Source organism: Microcebus murinus, chromosome 5, assembly GCF_040939455.1.
Source record: "Microcebus murinus isolate Inina chromosome 5, M.murinus_Inina_mat1.0, whole genome shotgun sequence".
In the NCBI taxonomy this organism is placed as follows: domain Eukaryota; kingdom Metazoa; phylum Chordata; class Mammalia; order Primates; family Cheirogaleidae; genus Microcebus; species Microcebus murinus.
In genome coordinates, this window is record NC_134108.1 from 30727677 (window position 1) to 30751066 (window position 23390).

Here is a 23390-nt window from a genome sequence, read left to right on the forward strand (position 1 = left end):
AAGTGTTGGAATGCTTGTATACTGTTGGAGGGAATGTAAAATGGTGCAGCTGCTATAGAAAACATTACGGCAATTCCTTATAAAACTAAAAAATTGAACCACCAGATGACTCAGCAATTTCAATTCTATTTATATATCCAAAGGAATTGAAAGCAGGGTCTCAAAGAGATATTTGTACACTCATTTTCATAGTGGCATTACTCACAACAGCCAAGAGTCCATCAACCAACCAGAGTCCATCAACACATGATTGGATAAACAAAATAGGGTATGTATATACATCATGGGATATTATACAGTCTTAAAAAGGAAGAAAATTCTTTCACAATAGCCAAGATTTGGAATCAGCCTAAATGTCCATCAATGGATGAATGGATTAAGAAATTGTGGTATGCATACACAATGGAATATTATTAATACATAGCCATAAAAAAGAATGAAATCCTGTCATTGGAAAACATTATGTTAAGTGAAATAAGCCAGGCACAGAAAGATGAATCTAGCATGTTCTCATTCATGTGTGGGAGCTAAATATTAAAACAATTGATCTCATGTAGACAGAGAGTAGAATGATTGTTACCAGAGGCTGGGAAGGGTAGCAGGGAGGTGGGGATAAAGTGGAGATAGTTAATGGGTGCAAAAATAAAATCAGATAGTTACATAGAATGAACAATATTTGACAGCACAACAAAGTAACTGTAATCAACAATGAGTTAGGGTATACTCTGAAATAACTAAAAGAGCAGAATTGGAATGTTCCTAACATAAAGAAATGACAAATGCTTGGGGTGATGGATATACTAATTACCCTCATTTGAATAATAATACATTATATGCCTGTATATCAAAACATCACATGTACCCTATAAATACATACAACTACTATTATGTACCTATAATAATCAAATATAATAAAAAATTTAAAAATTAAAACAAAAGGAAAACTCTGCCACATGGTTTAACATGGATGAACCTTAAGGACATGTTAAATGAAATAAGACAATCATACATTCTGTATGACTACACACACATTGTATGATTTCACTTATATGAGGTAGCCACAGTAGTCAAATTCATACAGACAGAGGTAAAGTGGTGGTTGCCAGGAGCCAGGGGGAGGAGGGAGTGATGAGTTGTTGTTTAATGGGTATAGAGTTTCAGTTTTGCAAAATGAAAAAGTTTCTGGAGACTGGTTGCACAATAACATAAATATACTTAACACTACTGAACTGTACACTTAAAAATAGTTAAGATAGTAAATTCTATATGATGTATACTTTACTATAATTAAAAATAAATTGTTTTAATAAAGATCGGTGTTGCTGTCTGGTCATGTGAGGAATGAGACAGCAGCAGCAGAAGCTAAATGCATGAAGACATGAAATGGCCCAGTGTATCAGAGGATCTATGAGTAGTTCAGCACATTTTAAATGGTGGATGCAGTGTAAACAACACAAGAAATAATGATAAATGCATAGGCAAGAGCCAAATAACTGAGAATCCTAAGAATGGATTTTAACCTATATCCAGTAAGTAGTGAATAAATTATTTTAAGCAGGGAGCATAGAAACGACTAGTTTTGTGCTTTGGAAAAATAGTCTGGAAGGGGCAGACTGTAGACAAGACTACTGCAGCAGTGTAGGTAAAAGTGGAGCAGAGCTGGACTGAGGCACAGCAAGACGACTAGAAAGGCAGGGATGGATGGCAGAGGTATTTAAGGGACAGAATGTACAGCACTTGATGGCTGGACATCCAGAACAAGTGATGCGGGGGTCTAGGAGGACACCTGGATTTCCGGCACATGGTTTCTGTTAAAATAGTAGGAAGACTCATCATGATACTAAATACAAAAGAAGAAATATGGTTAAGAAGCAGACAGGTTCAGAAGCCTGAAAATACAAATACTTAAGGAAAAAAGGGATAAAAAAGGAAACTGAGAGGACATATGAAGAGAAGTGATAAAACACACATACGCAAAAACAAAAAAGTGGTATCAACCAAAGCCAAAAGGAGAATTTAAAGAAAGGAGTGCTCGGTCATGTGAACAAATACAAAGCATCCACTAGACTCAGGGATGAGGGAGCCATCAGAGGCCTGGGGTACGGCCTGGTGGTGGAGCAGGTTATGACCCACTGACCACTGAGGTCCAAGAAAGGAGGCAAGCTGAGAATTACAGACACAGAACACGGGCTGCTTTTAAAGATTTGGGGTCAGAAGGAAGGAAAGATAAAATGTAGGAGATTCAAGGTCAAGGGAGTGTTCTGGTTTTGCTGTTGCTAATTCTTAGGCTTTTCTACTTTGTTATTTTGTTTGGGGATAGAAAAGGAGTTACCCAGTTAATAAAGTGGGGGAAAGGAACTGATGAAGAGAAAAGTTGAAAATATAGATGTACAGAAAGAGAGAATATAACCAGTAGAGCAAGAACCAGGTTGAGATCAGCAGATCAAGAACAAGCTGAAGGAATTAATCTTGAACAGATAAGATACCTCTTTTCCTAAAACTTTTTGAGATTTTAAAAGCAAAATGCAGGCTGGGCACGGTGGCTCATGCATGTAATCTTAGCACTCTGGGAGGCCGAGGTGGGCGGATCACTCAAGGTTAGGAGTTCAAAACCAGCCTAAACAAGAGCGAGACCCCGTCTCTACCATAAATAGAAAGAAATTAATTGGCCAACTAAAAATATATATATAGAAAAATTAGCTGGGCATGGTGACACATGCCTATAGTCCCAGCTACTCAGGAGTCTGAGGCAGAAGGATTGCTTGAGCACAGGAGTTTGAGGTTGCTGTGAGGTAGGCAGATGCCATGGTACTCTAGCCCAGGCATCAAAGTGAGACTCTGTCTCAAAAAAAAAAAAAAAAAAGAAAGAAAGAAAAGAAAAGCAAAATGCAGCAGCAGATAGGTTCCTAAGCACAGAGACTTGAAGTGAGCAGGTCATGGCCTCAGTGCTATCTGCTGGAACGTTACAGCTGGCAGGAGGATGGAGCAGTAACAGCAGACGAGGGAAAGAATGAAGCAAAAGCAGGGGACTGTGGAGCAGGAGCTTTAAGTGTGGAAAATGTGCATCTGCAGGCGAACCAACCTACACCACCCTGTGGTTTCCTCATTTCCTCACTCATTTGATAAATACTTACTAGCACCTTTTATGTGTCACACATGATAGAAGGTACCGGGTATACAATGGTGGACAACAGTCATGGTCCTGGCCCTCACTGGAGCCCAATTGAGTAGGAGAGATAGTCAACCAGATAGACGATTATGTAATTACAACTCATGATAAGAGTCCTGAAGGAATCTTCCCGGGGACAATGATAGAGAACTTACAAGAAAACTCTACTCACAGCAAGAAGGGAAAGACTCTGAGGCAGTGACATTTGAAACCTGAAGAATGAAAAGGTCCAAGCAGAGGGAAGATTCAGGCATTTGCAGAAGTTATGGCAGCATAGAGCTTATTGAGTCCAGCCCCTGTGAGAAGGAAGTGTACCTGGAGCCCAGTGGGCAAGGACAGAGGACCATGATAAGGTAGATGGAGGTGGAGGACCAGAACATGGAGGATACTATGGGCCACAGCAGGGAGGCTGGAGTTTATTTGCCTACATGTTGGACAAAAATGCAAATAACCGTGTTGATCTACTATTGGTGTTTGCCAGTCAGGTCAAACAAAAACAAGAAGACAGGACAAATGTAAGAGCCAAAAAAAAAAAATGTAACCTGAGGCTGTGACTAGTTTAGGAGGAAATAAATCTACACTGGCCTGGAAGAGACCAGATGCCTCAGTGAGGTTCCACAGCATAAGCAGTGGTATAAAGGAAGTGAAATAGCAAGAGGAGAAAGTTGTGGTGCTAGACAGCTATCTCCAAGTTTAAAGTCTCAGAAATTGGCTAGTTCTTGCATATGAAAATTCAAAGGCTTCACTACGCTTATGAACTGTGGGAAGGGTGTAGGGGTGTAGGATGTTTAAGTTAAAGAAGTTAAGGAATTTTCAGAAAAGTAATAGCTGTGATGGTAGTAGTGGGGATGGGGTATTTATTAATAATAATAATAGATATCATTGGTTTAACATTGTACATGTGCCAAATACTGTGCTGAGTACTTCATATACATTACCTCACTTTATTTTCAAAATAGTTACTAATACTCTTATGCACCCATTATGCAAATAAAAAAACTGAAGTATTGAGAGGTGAAGTAAACTGCTTTAAAGCCACTCAGCTGGTACCAGGCTGCTCAATCAATTCTGAGTGACTGAAAATCTCACCTGCAGCCAGGATGGATGCACCGATTGTGCACATGCTGCTGAAGCAAGCCAGGTCACAACGTGAGCCAAGAAACAACATCCTCAAAAAGTGACAGCAAGAATTCAGATAATAGCAACAGGGAAGGGTAGGGGTAACAAAACCAGACAGCATGAACCACCAATAAGGAAAGGCCTTCGTGTGGGACTAGAACATGGACAAAGGAACAGAGAACTAAGAAAATGTGGACAACACCCCCGGGTCCCATGGTATGAGGGACTGGGCGAAATGAGCAGCCTTCACCTAGAGGAAGCTGCGAGCTCAGATAAAAGCCCAGTTTCAAGGCAAGATGGTAAAGAGGATGTTCTTGGAAAAAGTGTAGGGAGTCCAGTTGCTAATTTACAATCCAACAGACCAGCATAGTGTTTAAAAGCACAGAATCTTGAGTCAGACTGTGTGGATTTGAGTCCTGGCTCTACCACTTACTAACAAATCCCTTCTTTGTGCCTCAGTTTCACTGTTAAATGTGTGGTAATGATAATGTTCCTCCAGTGGTTTGGATGTTGGTTGTCCCCACCAAAACTCATGCTGAAATTTGATGTCTACTGTGGTGGTACTGGAGGTAGGGCCTAGTGGACGGTTTTAGGTCACAGAGGTGGATCCTTCATAAATAGCTTAATGCCCTCTCTTAGGAGTGAGTTCTCGTTCCCATGGGACTAGCTAAGTTCCCAGATAGTGGGTTGTTATAAAACTGAATTCAGCTCCCTAGACTCTCTCTTGCTTCCTCTCATGACAAGATCTCTTTGCACAAACTCGCTCACTTTTCCACTCCTCTGCCATGTTTTGACCCAGTCCTCACCAGAAGCTGGCCAGCTGAGCCAGATATGGCACAATGGTCTTGAATTTTCCAGCCTGCAGATTTGTAAGGTCAATGATGTCTTTTCTTCATGAATTATCTAGTTTCAAGGTATTCTGTTATAGCAACACAAAACAGTCTAAGACAGGCCCTTAGCTCACAGGTTTGTTAAGACTAAATGAATATTTGTAAGATGATTAGATGATGGTACAAAGTAAATCCACTTAGAAGGTGTTTGATTGAAAATCAAGTAAATAAGAAAGGGGATGATGGAAAAGGTTAAGAGAGAGGTGAGAAAGGAAGGAAGAATGGAGGCAGTGTGCTTGAAGGAGCATGCAAACAGAGGCAGGGGATGCAACTGAGGCTCTGATGGTCCTCAGTGGTGCAGGACTATGAACACAGACATCCTGGTTGGGAGAGAAGCTGGTCTTTGCTTAGTTCTAAATGAAATGTGGCGAAGTTGTTTTGATGTTTCTAAAGTGATTCTCACCTAAGCCATTAGGAGAGGGATCAGCGAGCTGTTGGGACACCCTTTGGTGGCTAGAAGTCCAAGACTTCATGTAGTAATAGAGCAAACTAGAAGGACCCAAAGATACCAGAAACTGAACAGATTCTCCATAAAGAGCAGAAAACACAGGGTGTATTCTCCCCACCTTTGGGGGGAAATGAATCAAAATAAGAGAAAGCATAATGTTCAAATTAACATCCTAAAAACACTTCATTTTTTCTTTTATGAGAAAAATGTACTTAAAATTTTTATCATGCTAACCAAAGGCGCTTTTCCCATTTAAAAAAAAAAAGATTTGCAAGAACTATTATAATTCTAGTAGACTAAATTTTCAGCAATCTCTCAATCAAATAACCTTCTTAACAAAATTACATGTAGCTGGAAAAAATGAATGAAATCACATATCCATTTCTATGCAAAAAGCTTTTCAGTATAATTTCATCATTATAAAATGTGGGGACATGTCCTATAAATGCATAATTTTCAATATTTTTTTACTTCTATGAGCTACTGGGTAATACTAGGAAAGGAGAAGGTCCTGTTTTATTCTGGAAAAACAAGATCACTCAAGGTCAAAGTGGTCAGTCTCTGAGGTCACATATCTTACCTACCCCCAAGTGGCTACTGCCACAAATCCACATGTACCAGGGGTGCAAAGGTGGGCTGGTCTCGTCAGCCCACAGCACATACCAAAAATAACCATCAGTAGCAGCATAATTCAAGTATTAGTGGAGTAGGAAAAGAGAAACAGCTTTTTCTCACCCATCCTATGTTCATGGCTGAGAACCCTATAACAAAATGCAAATTAACAAGAGAAAAGCATACAAATGTATTTAATATAAGCTTCTTGTGACACGGGAGCCATCAACAAGAAATGAAGATCCAAAGAAACATGTAAACCTGTATTTTTTTTCATGCTAGGTTTGATGAAGAAATGGATAGCTGTGGAGAAGTAAAACTGAGTAAAAAAGTAAGACCTAATTGTAGTAAACTGGGGGGAATGTAGCAAGGCCTATTCATTCAGATTCTTCTCTTCCTCCCTGTGTCCCAGAGATGAGGACGTTCCTATCAGTATAGGGAGGGCACCTCCCAAATGTGAGTCTTGTGACCGGCTTCAGAAAAAGGGTGGGAGGTCAGAGAATGACCTTCCTGCTCCTTTTTTCTCAAATTCCTTCAGCTTAAAATATTTTGGGGTAGCTGTCTTGACTCCCATCAATGGTAAAAACTCATCAATTCAGTCTCTACTAGTTCAAAATGTGCAATAATTTCCTTCAATTTTACCCATTAAAAATTGTAAATTACTCTTTATCCTGAAATTTTTCAGTAAGCAGTACAAACAACAGTGTCTAAAATTCATTTTTTCATAACAATTATGTAATACTTTAAGAATTTATTTTTTTAACTTGTTTTTTTTTTCTCTTTTCTTTTTTTTTATTTCAGCATATTATGGGGGTACAAACGTTAAGGTTACATACATTGCCCTTGTCTCCCCTCCCCCGAGTCAGAGCTTCAAGCGTGTCCATCCTCAAGACGGTGTGCATCACATTCACTATGTATGCATATACCCATCCCCTCCCCTTTCCCACCTGTCCCACACCTGACAAATGTTTTTCCTTTTTTTCTTAACATTTTGGTTACATTTTATATCTTTGCCTCTCCCTAGCAAGGGTTAGAGAGGTATGCCCTTCCTCTCAACTTGTAAATCCAAAAACTCTCAATGAAAATTAGGTAGCAGACTACAGATGACCCTTGAACAACAAGGGTTTGAACTGCGCAGGTCTACCTATACATGGATTGTTTTCAATAAAAGTTACTCACTGGGCCTACCCCTCCTGCCTCCCCTACCCCCTCCTCCACCTCTTCTGCCTCTGCCACCCTTGAGGCAACAAAACTAACCCCTCCTCTTCCTCAGCCAATTCAACATGAAGACGGTGAGGATGAAGACCTTTATAATGATCCACTTCTACTTAATAAATATTCAATGTTTTCTCTTCCTTATAAATTTCTTAATAGCTTTTTCTTTTCTCTGCCTTTATTCTAAGACTACAGTATATAATATATATACAAAATATGTGTATTAATCAACTGTTTATATTATCAGTAAGGCTTCAGGTCAACAAGAAAAGCTACTAGTGCTTAAGTTTTAGGGGAGTCAAAGTTACAAACAGATATTTGACTAAGGGTAAAGGGGGGTGGCACCCCTAACCCCTATGTTGTTTGAGGTCAACTATGCTTACATTCTTCACAAATTTTCCTGTCTTCCATTAAGTCAGACTAGCTCTTCCTCCACTATTCTGAACAAACAAGATTTTACTATTCCTGTGTAGTCATATACATAGTTTATTACAAAAGTTTAAGAAATGTAGTGCCCTGGTCAATGTAATATATTCTTTAAAAAGTAAAATATATCATTTGTACAAGTAGTTTCTAAAATATAACACAAACGTTATTTTACTGACACTGTTCTAGCCCAGGCAACAGAGTGAGACTCTGTCTCAAAAGAATAGATAAATAAAAGTACAGAAAATTATAATCAAAAGCATCAGTGCAAATATACACATAAAAGATTAAAAGTATAACAGTCATTGAATGAAGGGAAAGAATACTGTTCTCCTTCCCTTTTTCATTTTTTGTAATGTTTTGTTGAAATTTTTGGAAAAACATAAATATGTTTAAGCGATAGTACCTAATACCTCTGGAATCAAGAAAGGAATAACAGGGGCAGTGGCCTTTGCTAAAATGACAAACCAACATCCTTGTGGTCATATTTATATTAAAGCTGGTGAGATTCTACATTCCTTAGCACACAATGGAACTTTCATCAATATTGGAGAACGCCTTTGTGAGAATATTTGCAAAGAATGGATGGAATTCTCAATTTTGCAAGCACCCATTGAATTATTCAAAAGAACAACGAATGACTGATTAGAAACATTTCTTGAGCGCAGATATATTTATATTTCAAAAGAAAAGATACAAGTGTAGCATTTTCTCCAGAGCAGTCAGGAAGAACAGATGAAGTTTAGTTGTAAGCAGCAGCTTCTGAATGATTTGCCATTGAAACTATTAGAATTGCCTTCTCCTTGGCCAACTAGTGATTTTAAGTCTTACTTGACTTTTAAATATTGTTTATTTGTTTGCATGTTTGTTTACACATATTTTGTTCCAGCCCCCAAAATAGGATTTAAGATGACTCCAAAGAAGTATACAGTATAATAGGAAAAGCAAATTTAAAATAAGGAAAATGAAACAAAGGAAAACTAAAACTGGAAAGATAAGATGAAACTAGGTATGAGATACATACTAAGAAATAATGGCATTATGTCCTATATTCTAAATTGAAATAAGCCATAAACTTAGGTTTTAAGTTTTCAAGCAACCAATTCTAATCCAAAAACACAAGTTAAATATTCAACATTCACAAGGTAAAAAAACAAACTATTTGTTCAAGGGATAAAATCCTGACATTGAGATTTAAAAAGAAATTTTTCCAATCGGTTCTTATATTATTTAACAAAATACAATCAACATTTATTTTTGTAAAAAAAACTTAAACACAGAGGATTTCTATAAGCCCATTTCTTATAAAATCATCAATATATGCCAAAAAAAGACGGTAAAAGCAATTGTGTAATATCAATTCCACAGAGATTTACATGATTTTATTCTAAGTATATATTTAGTTTTTTCATGGTCTGGCTTAGTCTAAGAATGTATTTCTCAGTGAGAGAAATAAATGCTATTATAACAAATAGAAAAAGAAAGGAGAAAAGTAGTAAGGTATTGTGATAAACAATCCTTGTAAAAATGCAATAGCCAAAATATTTTCTCCACAGAAGTCTTGCATATCCTTTATTCCTACACATTCCTACTGTTTTGTTGCTATTGGAAATTATATATCACAGAAAAATGTTTTAACTATTTACAGTTTTTTGTGTATCAATTATAATTAGTTTTAGTAATTTTACTTTGTCTTGTTTTTGAAACTTCCACCTACCATTTGTTTTTCTTTTTTTTCCCATTTGTTTTTCCTTATGAAGTCAAAAGGAAAGGTTTTTTCACATTCTTTATTAACCAAACATCTCCTAAATTCTTAAAATCCAACATACAACTCTCTGATCACAGCTTCTAACTGTCTCACTCATACTTCTATTAACCCTAATCTTCAGTCCTATTATTCTTCTTCCAGACTCCACTGCCTTCTGTTATGTACATCCCATAAAGCCTCACATCAAACACTTAACTCTTCCCACAAGCCTTTGAATAAGCAACTGGTGATTCTTATTAATTCACTCAAAACTTATTAAGTGATAACTATGTGTCAAATGTCATGACAAGCGCTGAGATTCTTCAGACTTATTATTGGGACAGTCCTTCACAAATACTTGAGTCTAGTCCACCACCTGCCAGAAAGCCCCAGAGTCAACATATTCCTCAAGTCCAAGAATCAAGTTTTCAGGCCCTTTATTTTGCCATTTACTTACACAAGCAAATACCAAAGCAGCTCACTTATAAAGTGAAGTTATACTAACTTCCCAAAATTAAAAGATGTCAAGTCTCTATTATAAAAATTGGGAGGAAAGAATTGCTTCTTCAACAGATAAGATTTCAGGAGTGTATTGCTGTCTGTTTTACCTGCTATCTCCAAAAGTGGGTTTATGTGATCTCCTTCTGCCAGCTTCACAAATGCAACTTGATTTCCAAAATTGCCAATACCTTGAAAGGGCAAAATCAAATGTTTTCCTTGGAGGATTTCTTCTATGAATGGTTTTAATTCCAAAAGAGCATCAATACCCCTGGTAAGAGACAATATACTTTTCAGTAAAACATTAAGTAATAAAATATACAAAACCAAAAAAGAAACTACTCAATTTTAGAAAGATAAATTAATTCTGATATTTGCACTAATTATTTTAAAGCTCAAAATATCTTCTAAATCTAACCTATATGAATAAAACTAATATTAATTTTTAACAAAAGGCTGAGCATAGTGGCTCACACCTGTAATCCTAGCACTCTGGGAGGCTCAGGTGGGAGGATCGCTTGAGGTCAGGAGTTCAAGATCAGCCTCAGCAAGACCGAGACCCCATCTCTACTAAAAGTAGAAAGAAATTAGCCAAGCAACTAAAAATAGAAAAAAAAATTAGCCAGGCATAGTGGTGCACACCTGTAGTCTCAGCCACTTGGGATGCTGAGGTAGGAGGATCGCTTGAGTCCAGTAGTTTGAGGTTGCTATGAGCTAAGCTGATGCCATGGCAAGACTGTCTCAAAAACAAAAAATTTTTTTTAACAAAAACTATGAGAGAAGTAAATTAAGTCTTTACCTAATTATAAATTGCTATAAAGAAATGAAAGTGATACCATTTTATAGTTCACCAAAAAATTTTTAAACAAGGAAATATTGCATGAACAACTAAAAAAAAACTACTGATAACATATCCCAAAAACACAGTACCTAAAAGACCTTATATCTTAGACTATGTTAAAAGTTCTAGATTCTTAATAAAACTACTAATCCTTACTTATATGGAACTTACTATTTATGAGGTACTTTATTAAAACTTATATATAATCTTTTTTTTTTTTCTTTTTTTTTTTTTTTTTTTTTTTTTTTTGAGACAGAGTCTCACTTTGTTGCCCAGGCTAGAGTGAGTGCCGTGGTGTCAGCCTAGCTCACAGCAACCTCAAACTCCTGGGCTCAAGCGATCCTACTGCCTCAGCCTCCTGAGTAGCTGGGACTACAGGCATGTGCCACCATGCCTGGCTAATTTTTTATATATATCAGTTGGCCAATTAATTTCTTTCTATTTATAGTAGAGAAGGGGTCTCGCTCTTGCTCAGGCTGGTTTTGAACTCCTGACTTTGAGCAATCCGCCCGCCTCGGCCTCCCAGAGAGCTAGGATTACAGGCGTGAGCCACCGCGCCCGGCCTAAAACTTATATATAATCTTTTAAAATATAGTAGTCTCTGTAATAAGATAATTTACTGTATTCAGATTCAAATATTAACAAAATACAAGTTTAATTACATTCCCCTACTGCAACTGTGTTTGTTGTTATACCTGGTTAGCCTATGTGATTATACAGCTACCCTCTGTTTCAAATGCTTTATTTTTCTTTATAAAAACAAATGTTTATACTATTGAATTAGACATTATCAGATTTTGAAAATTAGGATCAATTAGTTTCATCTTGAAGAGAATTTTGGTATAGGTACTCTATTATAAGAAAAAATAAAATCTCACTAGAGGGCAGCAATTACTTACAAAAGAAATAAGCACATTCTTATAGCATGGAGAGAGCTTTACAATGCCCTTCTAGTGAAGAATCATTAATGTAAATTATCTTGATCTGTGATTTATTCACCAAATATTTGAAAAAATAGGTATTTTTCTAAATATTTCATATTTCTAAATTAGTAAAGTTTTTAACTGATTTTCTGATGACTGACATACTCAGACTTATTTCTCTGTCATAACATAATGTATATACTTTAGAATAGCTTTGTAAATGTCAACATTTCTCACTGTACCTCCAAATCCACATTCTAAATCCAATATTACCTAACATTATTTATGTTCATTCAAAATGACACAACAAACACATGTCTAATTCAACATCGTCCTTCCCTGTATGTTGTAAATTAAAGCATGTGAGAACACAACAGCCACCTCTGGCTCATACATCATAAATTGGAGGAATTCAAGATACTTATTTTAATTGCAACTAAATGCTAAAGCTGATCATGAGAAAGGTTAAGACTTTTCAGAGATAGTAAATTCTATACCCTGTTTTTCTTTAAAGAAATATAAATGATCTAAACTCAGTCTAACTTTTCAGTTCTTTTAAGTAGTATAAATAAATAAATTTGCCCTAATAAGAAGCCATTGATTCCTAGAGTGAGAAGGAATCACAGTATCTACTGTAGTGTATCACTACCTGTCAATTATTCTCAATAGAATATGTTTTCAAGAGTGGTATGTGGAAAGACTTCTTTATGGTAAAATAAGTAAAAAGTATATGTTATGTAAAAAATAGAATTCTGAAACTTGAGTTCAAACCCAAAGGCTATTTCAAATTAAGAAAAGACAGCCATCTTTTCAAATCAGTAGCCAAGTTTAGCCAAATATATTTATTTCTATTCCTTTCTTCTACACTGTGAGGATACAGAGGACCTTAGGCAACATCTACCTGAAGAAATTCATGATTTAAAAAAAAAAATGTCGGCCAGGTGCAGTGGCTCACGCCTGTAATCCTAGCACTCTGGGAGGCCGAAGTGGGAGGATTGCTCGAGGTCAGGAGTTTGAAACCAGCCTGAACAAGGGTGAGACCCCGTCTCTACTATAAATAGAAAGAAATTAATTGGCCAACTAATATATATAGAAAAAATTAGCCAGACATGGTGGCACATGCCTGTAGTCCCAACTACTCTGGAGGCTGAGGCAGCAGGATTGCTTGAGCCCAAGAGTTTGAGGTTGCTGTGAGCTAGGCTGCCGCCACGGCACTCACTCTAGCCTGGGCAACAGAGCAAGACTCTGTCTCAAAAAAAAAAAAAAAATGTCTCTGCACATTCCATATCCAATCTATTGATCAATACTTTATACAACATCTAAAATTTGATATTAGATTTGAAAAGAATATAAGACAAGAAACTGACAATCTAGGTATCTAGCATATTTTTACAGTATATGATAAAAGATAAATATTAAAAATTAGAAAGTTTTTAAAAATCCTTCATGTAAACAATGTCTTCTCAGAAACTCGATCAATTTCACTATCACTGTATAGCTGCGCAAAGTGAGGCCACACCTAGAATCTCACTGACATTTGAAAATTGACACCTCTGCCCCTCCAGAATGTGAGTTGGCCTCATCCATCAGTTGAAGACCTTAAGAGAAATAACTGAGGCCCCCTGAGAAAAAAAGAATTCTGCCTCCAGACTGCCTTTGGATCTGAGACTCCAATATAAACTCTTCCCTGCTAGACCGCCCTGCAGATTTCAGGCTTGCCAACCCCCTCAATCATGTGAGCCAATTCCTTAAGATAAATCTCTCTGCATAAAGATATATATGTCTACACAGATAGATATAGATACATAGCTATATAGATTTGCATCCTACTGGTTCTCTGGAGAACCGTGACTAATATACCATTCTAACTCACACAGAGCACTACTCCTTTCTCTCAGCCTGTCATCTTCTTGGGCCACATCTTCTTTGGCTTCTCTTTTTTCAAGAGCAGGAGAGCATTTATTTTTTCTATTGTTTGGCAAAGTGATCAGCCAAAGTAAGTAAAATATAATCTCTGCTCCTCTCTGCCTCTTGCAGGGTGCTCAAGGCTGCTCTGTAATAGATCAGCTGGGGATAGATCAAGAGATTGATCTCTAAAGACATGAGCTTCTGCCGTTTAAAAGATATAACTATAATAATCATAATGGGGCTGGACATTTTGAGTTATTAATTTTTTTTGCTTTCTCCCTTTTTTTCCTCTTCTTCATCCCCTTCCCAGTTCAAGCCTTTGTTCATCATTCCCTCAGGAGCCATATATGTCATGGTGGAAATCAGAAGTAACCTGCAATTCACTCTGGCTTTGGTTTTCCAAAAAGCTTAAGCTTGAGCTTAATAAAGTGGACTATACAGAAGATAACAAGGAAAGGGAAAATCTTAAGTACAGATGGAGTGTCCCACAGAATTGGGGGAAGAGCAAGGTTTCTCCACTCCAGATTAGAAAGCAATAATCAATGACTCACCAACCATCATGGCACTACCCTGGCAATGGGGATGAGTGGTATGGAGTAGAGGGACTCTAATAATGACCAAGGTAAAGCTAAAATTGTCCAGTGGCATAGTAAAATGGCAGCTCTAATATCTAATAAGGGAGTGCCTACTATGTGCCATGCCCTATACAAAGAGCTCTTACATGTAGTGGTACTATTATTTTCTCCATCTACTTACAAAATAAATGATTTGCCTAAAGTCAGGCAGCTAATAAGAGGTGGTTGTGCCAGTTCCAGACTCTTTACCTAGAATCCTAACCTAAATGGTCAAACTCCAGAGTGTTTATATAATGAGCACAGGCAAAACAATTATGTAACCAAGGGCTACCATTTGATAATCCTAATGGAGAAAAAAGTCTAGATTAAATAGAAGAATATTTATATAGTTAATTATTTGCCTAACAATTAATTGGAACAAATTATAATAAAGAATACTTGTTTAGAATTTCAATGCCTCTTGGGGTTCTGCTATGGTTACTCATATTAAAGTAATAACCTGGAAAATAATACTTAAATTTTTATTACTCACATGTTTACTTCATCTTCATTTAATAACTGCATCACTAGCAGGGTAATATGAAAGGAACCATCACCAACCATTGCTTTGGCCAGTCGCTGATCTTGTTGTATTATTGTATTTTGCAGGATCTTAATTCCTCTTGTAATCTAATCATACATATACACAGACACACATACATACACATACACACACACACATATACATACAAAAGACCCAGAGGAGGTTAGATAAGAAAATTTCTTAATGGTAAATGTAAATCAAGAAGAAAAATAAGCAACAACCAAAATTAGAACAATGTCAAGGCTCTTCCACCAAACAAATGTTTAATGGTCTACTCATGTTCACAAATATCCTAGAAAGTTGAAAAATCATACAATGCTCATCTATCTTAAGAACATTGAGCCCAACACCCTTATTTTGCAGATCAGATCAGTGGTTGAGCAGAAAAACTCTTAATGACCATGCATGTTTTCAGAAATTTGTCCTTGGAATACACAATATGACTCAATAATTATGATCTTTCCTAAGAAAAAGGCTTTATTCTTGCCACAGAAAGGTCAAACCAGCAAAGAACATTCCATTTCTGTTAGAAGCAATATTTACTTGTCACCAAATGAATGTGTCTGAGAACCCATTCCTCATAACCTTTAAGCAATAATTTCAACAGGATTGACAACAGTCACTTGTGCAGAAATGTGAGGAAGGGCATTACCATGAAGATAGAGTTGCAAAGAAGTTCAAATGCATACTTTAGGAAAACAGTCATAGCCTACATCCAGGTGACACCCGACCTGCCTTCCCTCTCAGGACCTACTCCTCTGAAACATGGGGAGGAATGACGCATCCTCCCTCCTCCACTTCCAGTTAGATCCAACTCTAGTCAACTTCTAAATTTGAGTGTAATGGAAAGCAGTTTGAACATGAAATAAAAAATCCTGAAAGAGAGAGAGAGCGAGAGCGAGCGAGAGCGAGAGCGAGCGAGAGCGAGCGCGAGCGAGAGAGAAAGGAGAAAGCACATAGAAGCCCGAAGGAAACAGAAGGCCCGATGCAGCAGAATTAGTGACAGAGAAGGAATGGGGGTGGTAGCAGCAGAAGCAGTACCCATAAAAAAGCAGAGATAAGAAAACACTGAATCATGAGCATAGCAGACTGTTCTGATACTAAAGTGGCTGTTTTATCCAGAACAATGTTCCCATTATCTGTGGAATGTGATTGGGCAAATCATGAGATGCTGTCCTGGAATCTGACTTCTCATTGACAAAGACTCTCTCCTTTGACTAAAACTTTATTCAGGCTCCTCTGAGTCCTCTGTTTGACTAGGCCAGACCTTGGGTTTCTCTCTCGTCTCTCTTATATTATAGACTCCAGTTGGAGCAAGAACTCTACTAAGTCAATACCACCTTTGTATCTGACCACCCATCTTCGAGACCTTACCACCCTGGCCTGCCTTCACTGATAATCCTATCAAGTCAGTTTAGCCAGAAACCCCTTATTCTTGCTGTTTCCTCTAAGTAATTTTCTATCTACTGACCCCCACCCTCTCTTTAGCATACATCCACACTTGTCTTTGCTCAAGTCAAAATTGAGTTCAATCTCTCTGCCTCACTTTGGTCCCTGTACCTATCACCATGGCCCCTTTTTGAATGAAATCTGCCTTACCATCTTTAACAGGTGTCACGAATATTTTTTTCTTTAACATCATGTACCTTTACAATAAATGCACATCACCCAAAATAACCTCAGCTTTTCTCTATGCCTTGTAAGTAAAAGAGATTAACAAAAGAAATGGTTTGCCCAGTAGGAAGTTACACAATGACACCTAACATAACATTTACCAACACAAGATGTCACTTCTATGACACCCAATTAAATATCGATAGATTGATAAATAAAATGCTCCAAACATAATGGTATGCAAAGATTTTATAAGGTCACCATTTTCTCTACTTTATATAAATAAAATGAAATTATAAGGCCAGGCATAGTGGCTCATGCCTATAATCCTAACACTTTAGGAGGCCGAGGCAGGAGGATCACTTGAGGTCAGGAGCTCAAGACCAGACTGAACAATACAGAGAGACCCTGTCTCTACAAAAAATATAAAAAATTATCCAGGTGTGGTGACACATGCCTGTAGTCCCACTACTCAGGAGGCTGAGGCAGGAAGATCACCTGACCCCAGGAGCTTGAGGTTACAGTGAGCTATGATCACATCACTGCACTCTAGCCAGGGTGTCAGAGTGAGATCCTGTCTCAAAAAAAAAAAAAAAACAACAACAACAAAAGAAACTATAATTCTTTGAGGACAATGTCTATTTCTTCTACACCACTGTCTCACCACAATGCCGGTAATAATAATAATAAATACAATATTTACACAACAGCAGCAGCAAAGCAACGAACCTTTATCGTGTGTCCACTAGGTTCTACGTACTATAGTAAGTATTTTACATTTGAAGCCCCTCAACAATCCTATGAGGTAGATCTTGGTATTATCTCTATTGAAATAAATTAAAACACAGATTTTTAAAAATCCTTTAAAGATCATATACCACAAAAATCAAACGAGCTTGAGAAAAAAATAAAGTGCATATGAGAAAAGAGGCGAGGGACACCTAGGGGAAAAGACTCAGGAGGGCTGAAGAGAAGTAGCTAGAAAGCAATGGAGAAAGAGAGAAGGCCAACAGAGTTACAAGGAGTTTGTTTTTGAGAGGAGGCAAAAAGAGGGGCAGAGATGTGGGAACTGACTTAAGGAATGAAATACCAAGGAAACAGACATTTAAAGGGGATTATCAGCAAGCCTTTCTGGATACTATCTGCTATGTTTTGATTGTGTCCCCCAAAGTTCATATGGTAGAAACTTGATCCCCAATGCAGGGGTGTTTGGAGGCGGGGCCTAATGGGAGGTGTCTGGGTCACAGGGCAGCGCTCTCATGAAGGGGTTAATGCTGCTATCACAGGAATGGGCTATTATCTCAGGCGTGGGCTCCTTATGAAAGGATAAGTTCAGCCCCCTCTTGCTCTCTCTAACTCACTTTCTTTTTGACCACAGCAAGAAGCCCCTTACCAGATGCTGGCCCCTCAATCTTGAATTTCCCAGCCTCTAGAACTGTGAGAAATAAACTTCTGTTCTTTATAAATTACCCAGTCTCAAGTATTCTGTTAGAGCAGCACAAAATGAACTAAGACCATGGAATACACTCACCATCTTTAAAAAAGCCTTTAGCATACATAAGTCCACATCATTCTGCAATGATTTTAAACTGTAATTTCCTGAGTTTTTTTCCAGGTGCAATAAAATGCTGAGATTGGCTCCCAGGAATAATGGAGTAGCTCAATGGAATCCAGGTACATATGTAAAGGGCCTAGCCCAATGTCAAGTTCATCATAGATGCTCAAAATGTCAGACCTCAAAACAATGTAATTACATCTTCAAGTCTCAGCTGGTACAATGGTTATTCTGGTTTAATTTATGATGAGAAAGTGGCTTAGGATAGGAACTATAGTTACAGAGTGATGTGAATTAAAGGTGCTAGACTCAGGTCAGAAATCCTGGATTTTAATCCAAGGTTTACCAGAGGTGTACAAATCACCTAGTCTCAATAAGCGTTGGTTTCTTCAACTGCAAAACAGGAATAATAAAATCTGCATTGCCAAACTAACAGGGTTACATTAAAGAGCACATTAGTACCTGAAAGTACTTTGTAAGCTCTATACCATTGCCTAATATAAAATTACAACACTAACAATATTATTAAATCTGTGGTTGTCTCCCAGGGTAATTTTGCCTCCCAGGGACATTTGGCAATACCTGGAAACATTTTTGGTTGTCTCAATTTCGGGGGGAGGGGGATTGCTATTTGTACCTCATGGGTACAATATCTGCATTTTCATAATAACTTAGTCCTTATTCTAAGCTCAAGTAATAATTACATATAAATTCAGGACAATGTTCAAAATTCCATCTGTTTGTATATTCTCCATTTTAGTATAATGCCTACATGATATCACAGTTTTAGACCATTAGTATTAATATATTTGAATTACCCAGTAGCTTATACAATTGTAAATTAAAAACTAAAATACTTTTAAGACTATTATTTCTCTGAAGCCACACAGTACTCATAATGCAGGATTAGCCTCAAATGTATGAAAATTTCAAAGTTAATATAATCAACCAATATATTTCTATATATGCTTTGATGCTCCAAATTAATTTATGTATTCCTTGATATCATCTTTAAATTGTTAATGTTTTCTGTTCCTGGTTACATTCTTAAAAAGAAAACAAAAACACTTCAGTCTTCTTTGTATGTCATTTTTTTAAAGTACCAATGTCATCAAAGGCCAAAGGAAACTAATTTTTACAGACACTGTTTGAAATTCTATAAAGTCATTAAAGCTTATCTGTCACCATAATCCCCAACCATTGGCAGTATTGTATAAAGTACATTTTTAAAACCTAATACCATAAAGTCAAATTTAAATATGACAGTGAAAGAAACTTCTAAAAATAAAAACTTTATTGAAATCTTAAATATTTCATTCATTGAGTAATTTCTTTGAGTTAAAGAATAAAAGCAGACACCCATCTGCTAAACATCACCACTAGGCCATATTCCACATGCCTAAAAATAATGCAATTTGTTGCTATATCTCTAATTGACTCAAATAATATGTGAGTTCAAAGAAAATGCCTCAAAGTTAGTATGCTTCTGCATGAGAGAAAAGAGTTGCATTCTAGTACATGGTAGGAGAATGCCTTTGACCTTATCTTTTGATGTTGCTTTTGGAATTTCTACAAGCGGTTACATATATTTTTCCAAAATGTCTTTCCTCATTCAAATGTATTGGAATTATCATGTCAATTTCCTGTCTAACTTGTCTTTAAAGCTGAATATTCTCATTTTTATTGCTTGTCCACAACCATGAAAAGAACTTGAAAAACTGATCATATAGCAATAACTGGAGTTAAAGTAAAAATATCATTCTCAAATAAAAGAACGTTCTATATCTATCAAGTGCTTAACATATATATGATGGTATCAAACACTTTTACTATTACATTTTCCAGAAATGTACTAAATGCACTAATCTACTTTTCACATTTTCATAAGACCAGGAATTTTCACATTACTAAAATGATGAAATTTTACAGAATTAAATGTTAAAAATGCCATTTAAAACTCTGAAGAAAATCTTTTTCCACTAGCATATTTTTAATAGATACCAAAAAAGTTAATATATTCCTAATTTTAACCAGCTTCTATGTCTTGTATTTTTTCAATGTTTATTTACTTTACATTATCTAAGAAAGCACACAAAACTAACATGTGAGTAAATCCAGCTAGAATTCATAACTAAACAATTCTAGCCATTTAAGAAACATTTAGGATTTATTATAACCCCATGAAAATTTTTTCTTCTTTTATTTTCAAACTTACATGTAATTGCAGGTTAACAGACAAACACATACTTTCATATACTTCCAATTAGGATATTTTTATGACACTATTTTGATTCATTTTCCAATTCTATTGCTTAAAAATATGAAATCAAGATTTTCCACTAATAACAAATTACAAACTTCTAAGAACGTGTTTAAAATCAAAGACTCGTGTAATTCCGAATACTTTTTTCTTTAAAACTAGATGCCAACAAGTAGAGGCCAAAAGTAGAGCAACTCATTGTGAATGTGCTAGCTTCCAAAAGCTTGTTTGCAGGTCACTTAATTGGAACTTGGAATACAGTCTTCCATTGAAACAATGTTATAAATGGTGCTTCTTTTCCCAAGCCTTCCCACAAAAGCTCGTAAGTAGTTTAAAAAGAAAATTATCATTAGATACTTTAAAACAAACAAACAAAAAGGTACTCATGCAGAAGATATAAAATGTATCCCCTTAGCTTGCCTAATCCCTACATCTTCTCCCCATATTTGTATATAAACTTTCTAAGCTGTTAACTACAAATAAGTCTCTTGAGGGAGAAACATCAAACTATGTTTCAAGGTCACTTGAAACCTGCATTTCCCGCTATTGTAAATCACCCTACCTCCTTGAAAACAAATAACTGCTATTGAACCTATACTATGAAGCCAGCATTTGTAACATTGTATTTATTATTTTTTAATGTGCTGATTATAAGTTGTTAAAGCAGAAACACACTTTTACCCTTGAAATGACAGGGGTGGGGTGTGTGTATGTGTGTGTGCACCTACTCTGGGACAAGCATTGGCCTAGGTACTGGGAATGCTCTAAAAACCTTGGGAAGAAGGAAGCATCAAGTTGCCAGGATGACAAACGACAAACAGAAAGCTAAGGAAGCCATTAGCTGGAGGGATGGGGAGAGCAAAGAAACACAGTTGACCCAGTCAGAGTGGTCACGGGTGGAGAGGTTTGAGCTGAGGTTTGGGCATTATCAAAACCAAGAGGAGGGAAGAGAAACTCCCAGCCAGAGAAGGCTTTCCCTGGGGCCGAGGGAACCTGGCAAGTCCAAGGCAAGCCGGAGGAGCTCAAGCAGGAGAGTAGGGGCCGAAGTGGAGAAGGCAGAACAGACAAAGCCTGATAGAGCATGGTAAGGGGTTTGTCTTTATTCTACTATCAATGGGAAAATCCTGAATTGTATAGGCAAGTCAGCAATATGTACAGATATGGGTTTAGAAAATAATCGTTTGAAGTAGGTATTAACACCTACCTCCTTTCACACCTGAAGAGACTGAAATGCAAAGAAATTAGGTAACCTGACCTACACCCACAGCAGAGCCTGTGACACAGCTGCTACTCCCCTTAACAAGGTCTGGTGAACTACAAGGCCCACACTCTTTCCACTATCTGCACAGCCTCACGGGGGTGGAGAGGCAGAAACAAAGGCGAAAACTAAGCACTGTAGACAGGACTCCCTCATCCTCTTCCTCCCAACTCCTTCGTGGTCTAAACTCTAGAACGAAAGAATTTCTCTTTCCTCTCTGTCCCCTTCCTGACCTGCCCTGCCCCACCAGTACATCGCCCCAATCTTCCAGTCGTCACTGGAAGAGGTAAGAAACCAAGGCCGAGGCAGGAGGATCGTTCAAGGTCAGGAGTTCAAAAAAGCCTGAGCAGGAGCGAGACCCTGTCTCTACTAAAAATAGAAACAAATTAATTGGCCAACTAAAAAGATATAGAAAAAATTAGCCAGGGATGGTGGCGCATGCCTGTAGTCCCAGCAACTCAGAAGGCTGAGGCAGGAGGATTGCTTGAGCCCAGGAGTTTGAGGTTGCAGTGAGCTAGGCTGACGCCATGGCACTCTAGCCCGGGCAACAGAGTGAGACTCTGTCTAAAAATAAAAGAGGTCAAGAACCAGAAGTAGGCCACAAGGAGGGTGGGGGCAGGCATGAGGGTGATGCAGAATTCTCCACCATAGGAGCAAAGAACAGAGGTGTGAAGGGAGAAATATAAAATGAGAGGGCTAATGAGAGCAACTCCTAGAAGTGCTCCTGGAACATTTACATTGAGAGACTCTGTGCTGGAACAATCTCTAAGAAACCAACCAAAACAAAGAACCTGGATTCTCTTCCAATCACAAATCATGTGTCCTTAGGGAAGCCACTTTAACTGTCTGACATTCCGTCTCCTTAGGACCTGGCTTCTGTCTGACTGCTCAGTGAAGCAGCACCATCCCTCACTCCCTGAGCTCTGCTAATCCCCTCATGTATACATGATCCTATACTTCAAAGAAAACCTATCCAAACAACTTGCAAGTATTTTAATATAATTTATAATTGCAGATTACACTAAACTGTGTGCCACCTAAACACTTTTAAGGACTATTTTGTTGTTAATCAGGCAAAGGAATCAAATATCTATCAGTAAAATCAGAATATGATTCTTTACTGCATCGAATCTAAAATCTTATATGGCTAGGCAATTTTTCTCTTTTCATGTATCTTTTCTTCCCAGATAAACTGTGCCTCACAAACTAGATATTTTCTAGAATGCCCCCAACAGGATTTTCTTTTGATATTTATTTCTTTGATTTCAATTTGGTTTGATTTTTTAAAATTCATTAGCATTCCCTAGAGACATTCTGGTTAAATAAGGGGAGAAGCAACCTGAAAATGTGCCTGGTCATGGAGATGCTAATCCACAATCAAACAGAAATTCAGATCTGGCTGCTAAAGTGGGCCAAGATGTAAAAACAGTCAGTCTTCCAAGTGAGGTGTTCTTTCCTGAGGCATTTTAATTCCTACCACACTGCTTTAGCGGTTGTAATTAGATACCGTAGTTTTCTCTCTCAAGGGTTTCTCAGTATGGGCTAATTGGCTGGTCCCATTTCCTATTATTCATACCACATTAATTTTTCAGATATTTAATAGATTTCTAGCAAGTTCATGGTACAATATTAAACCGCACAACAATGAGTAATTTTTAAAGAAACTATGTTGCAATAATCACTACCATAAACAAGAAAAAGCAGCAAGAAACCCCAGTTTACTTTCCCGAGATTTCAGAATCCTCTTTT

General features: G+C 37.3%; 1 protein-coding gene across 3 annotated transcripts in view; it reads right to left on the reverse strand.

Annotated features, from left to right (window-relative positions):
* Positions 1 to 23390, reverse strand: part of AKAP7 (A-kinase anchoring protein 7) — a 127208-nt gene that overhangs the window by 90008 nt on the left and 13810 nt on the right. For all 3 annotated transcript variants that reach the window (XM_020287201.2, XM_020287202.2, XM_020287200.2), the window contains exons 4-5: positions 14904 to 15040; positions 10235 to 10395 (exon numbers count right to left, since the gene is read on the reverse strand). In XM_020287201.2, the coding sequence (XP_020142790.1) occupies positions 10235 to 10395; positions 14904 to 15040 (298 nt within the window). The remainder of the gene's footprint in view (positions 1 to 10234; positions 10396 to 14903; positions 15041 to 23390) is intronic.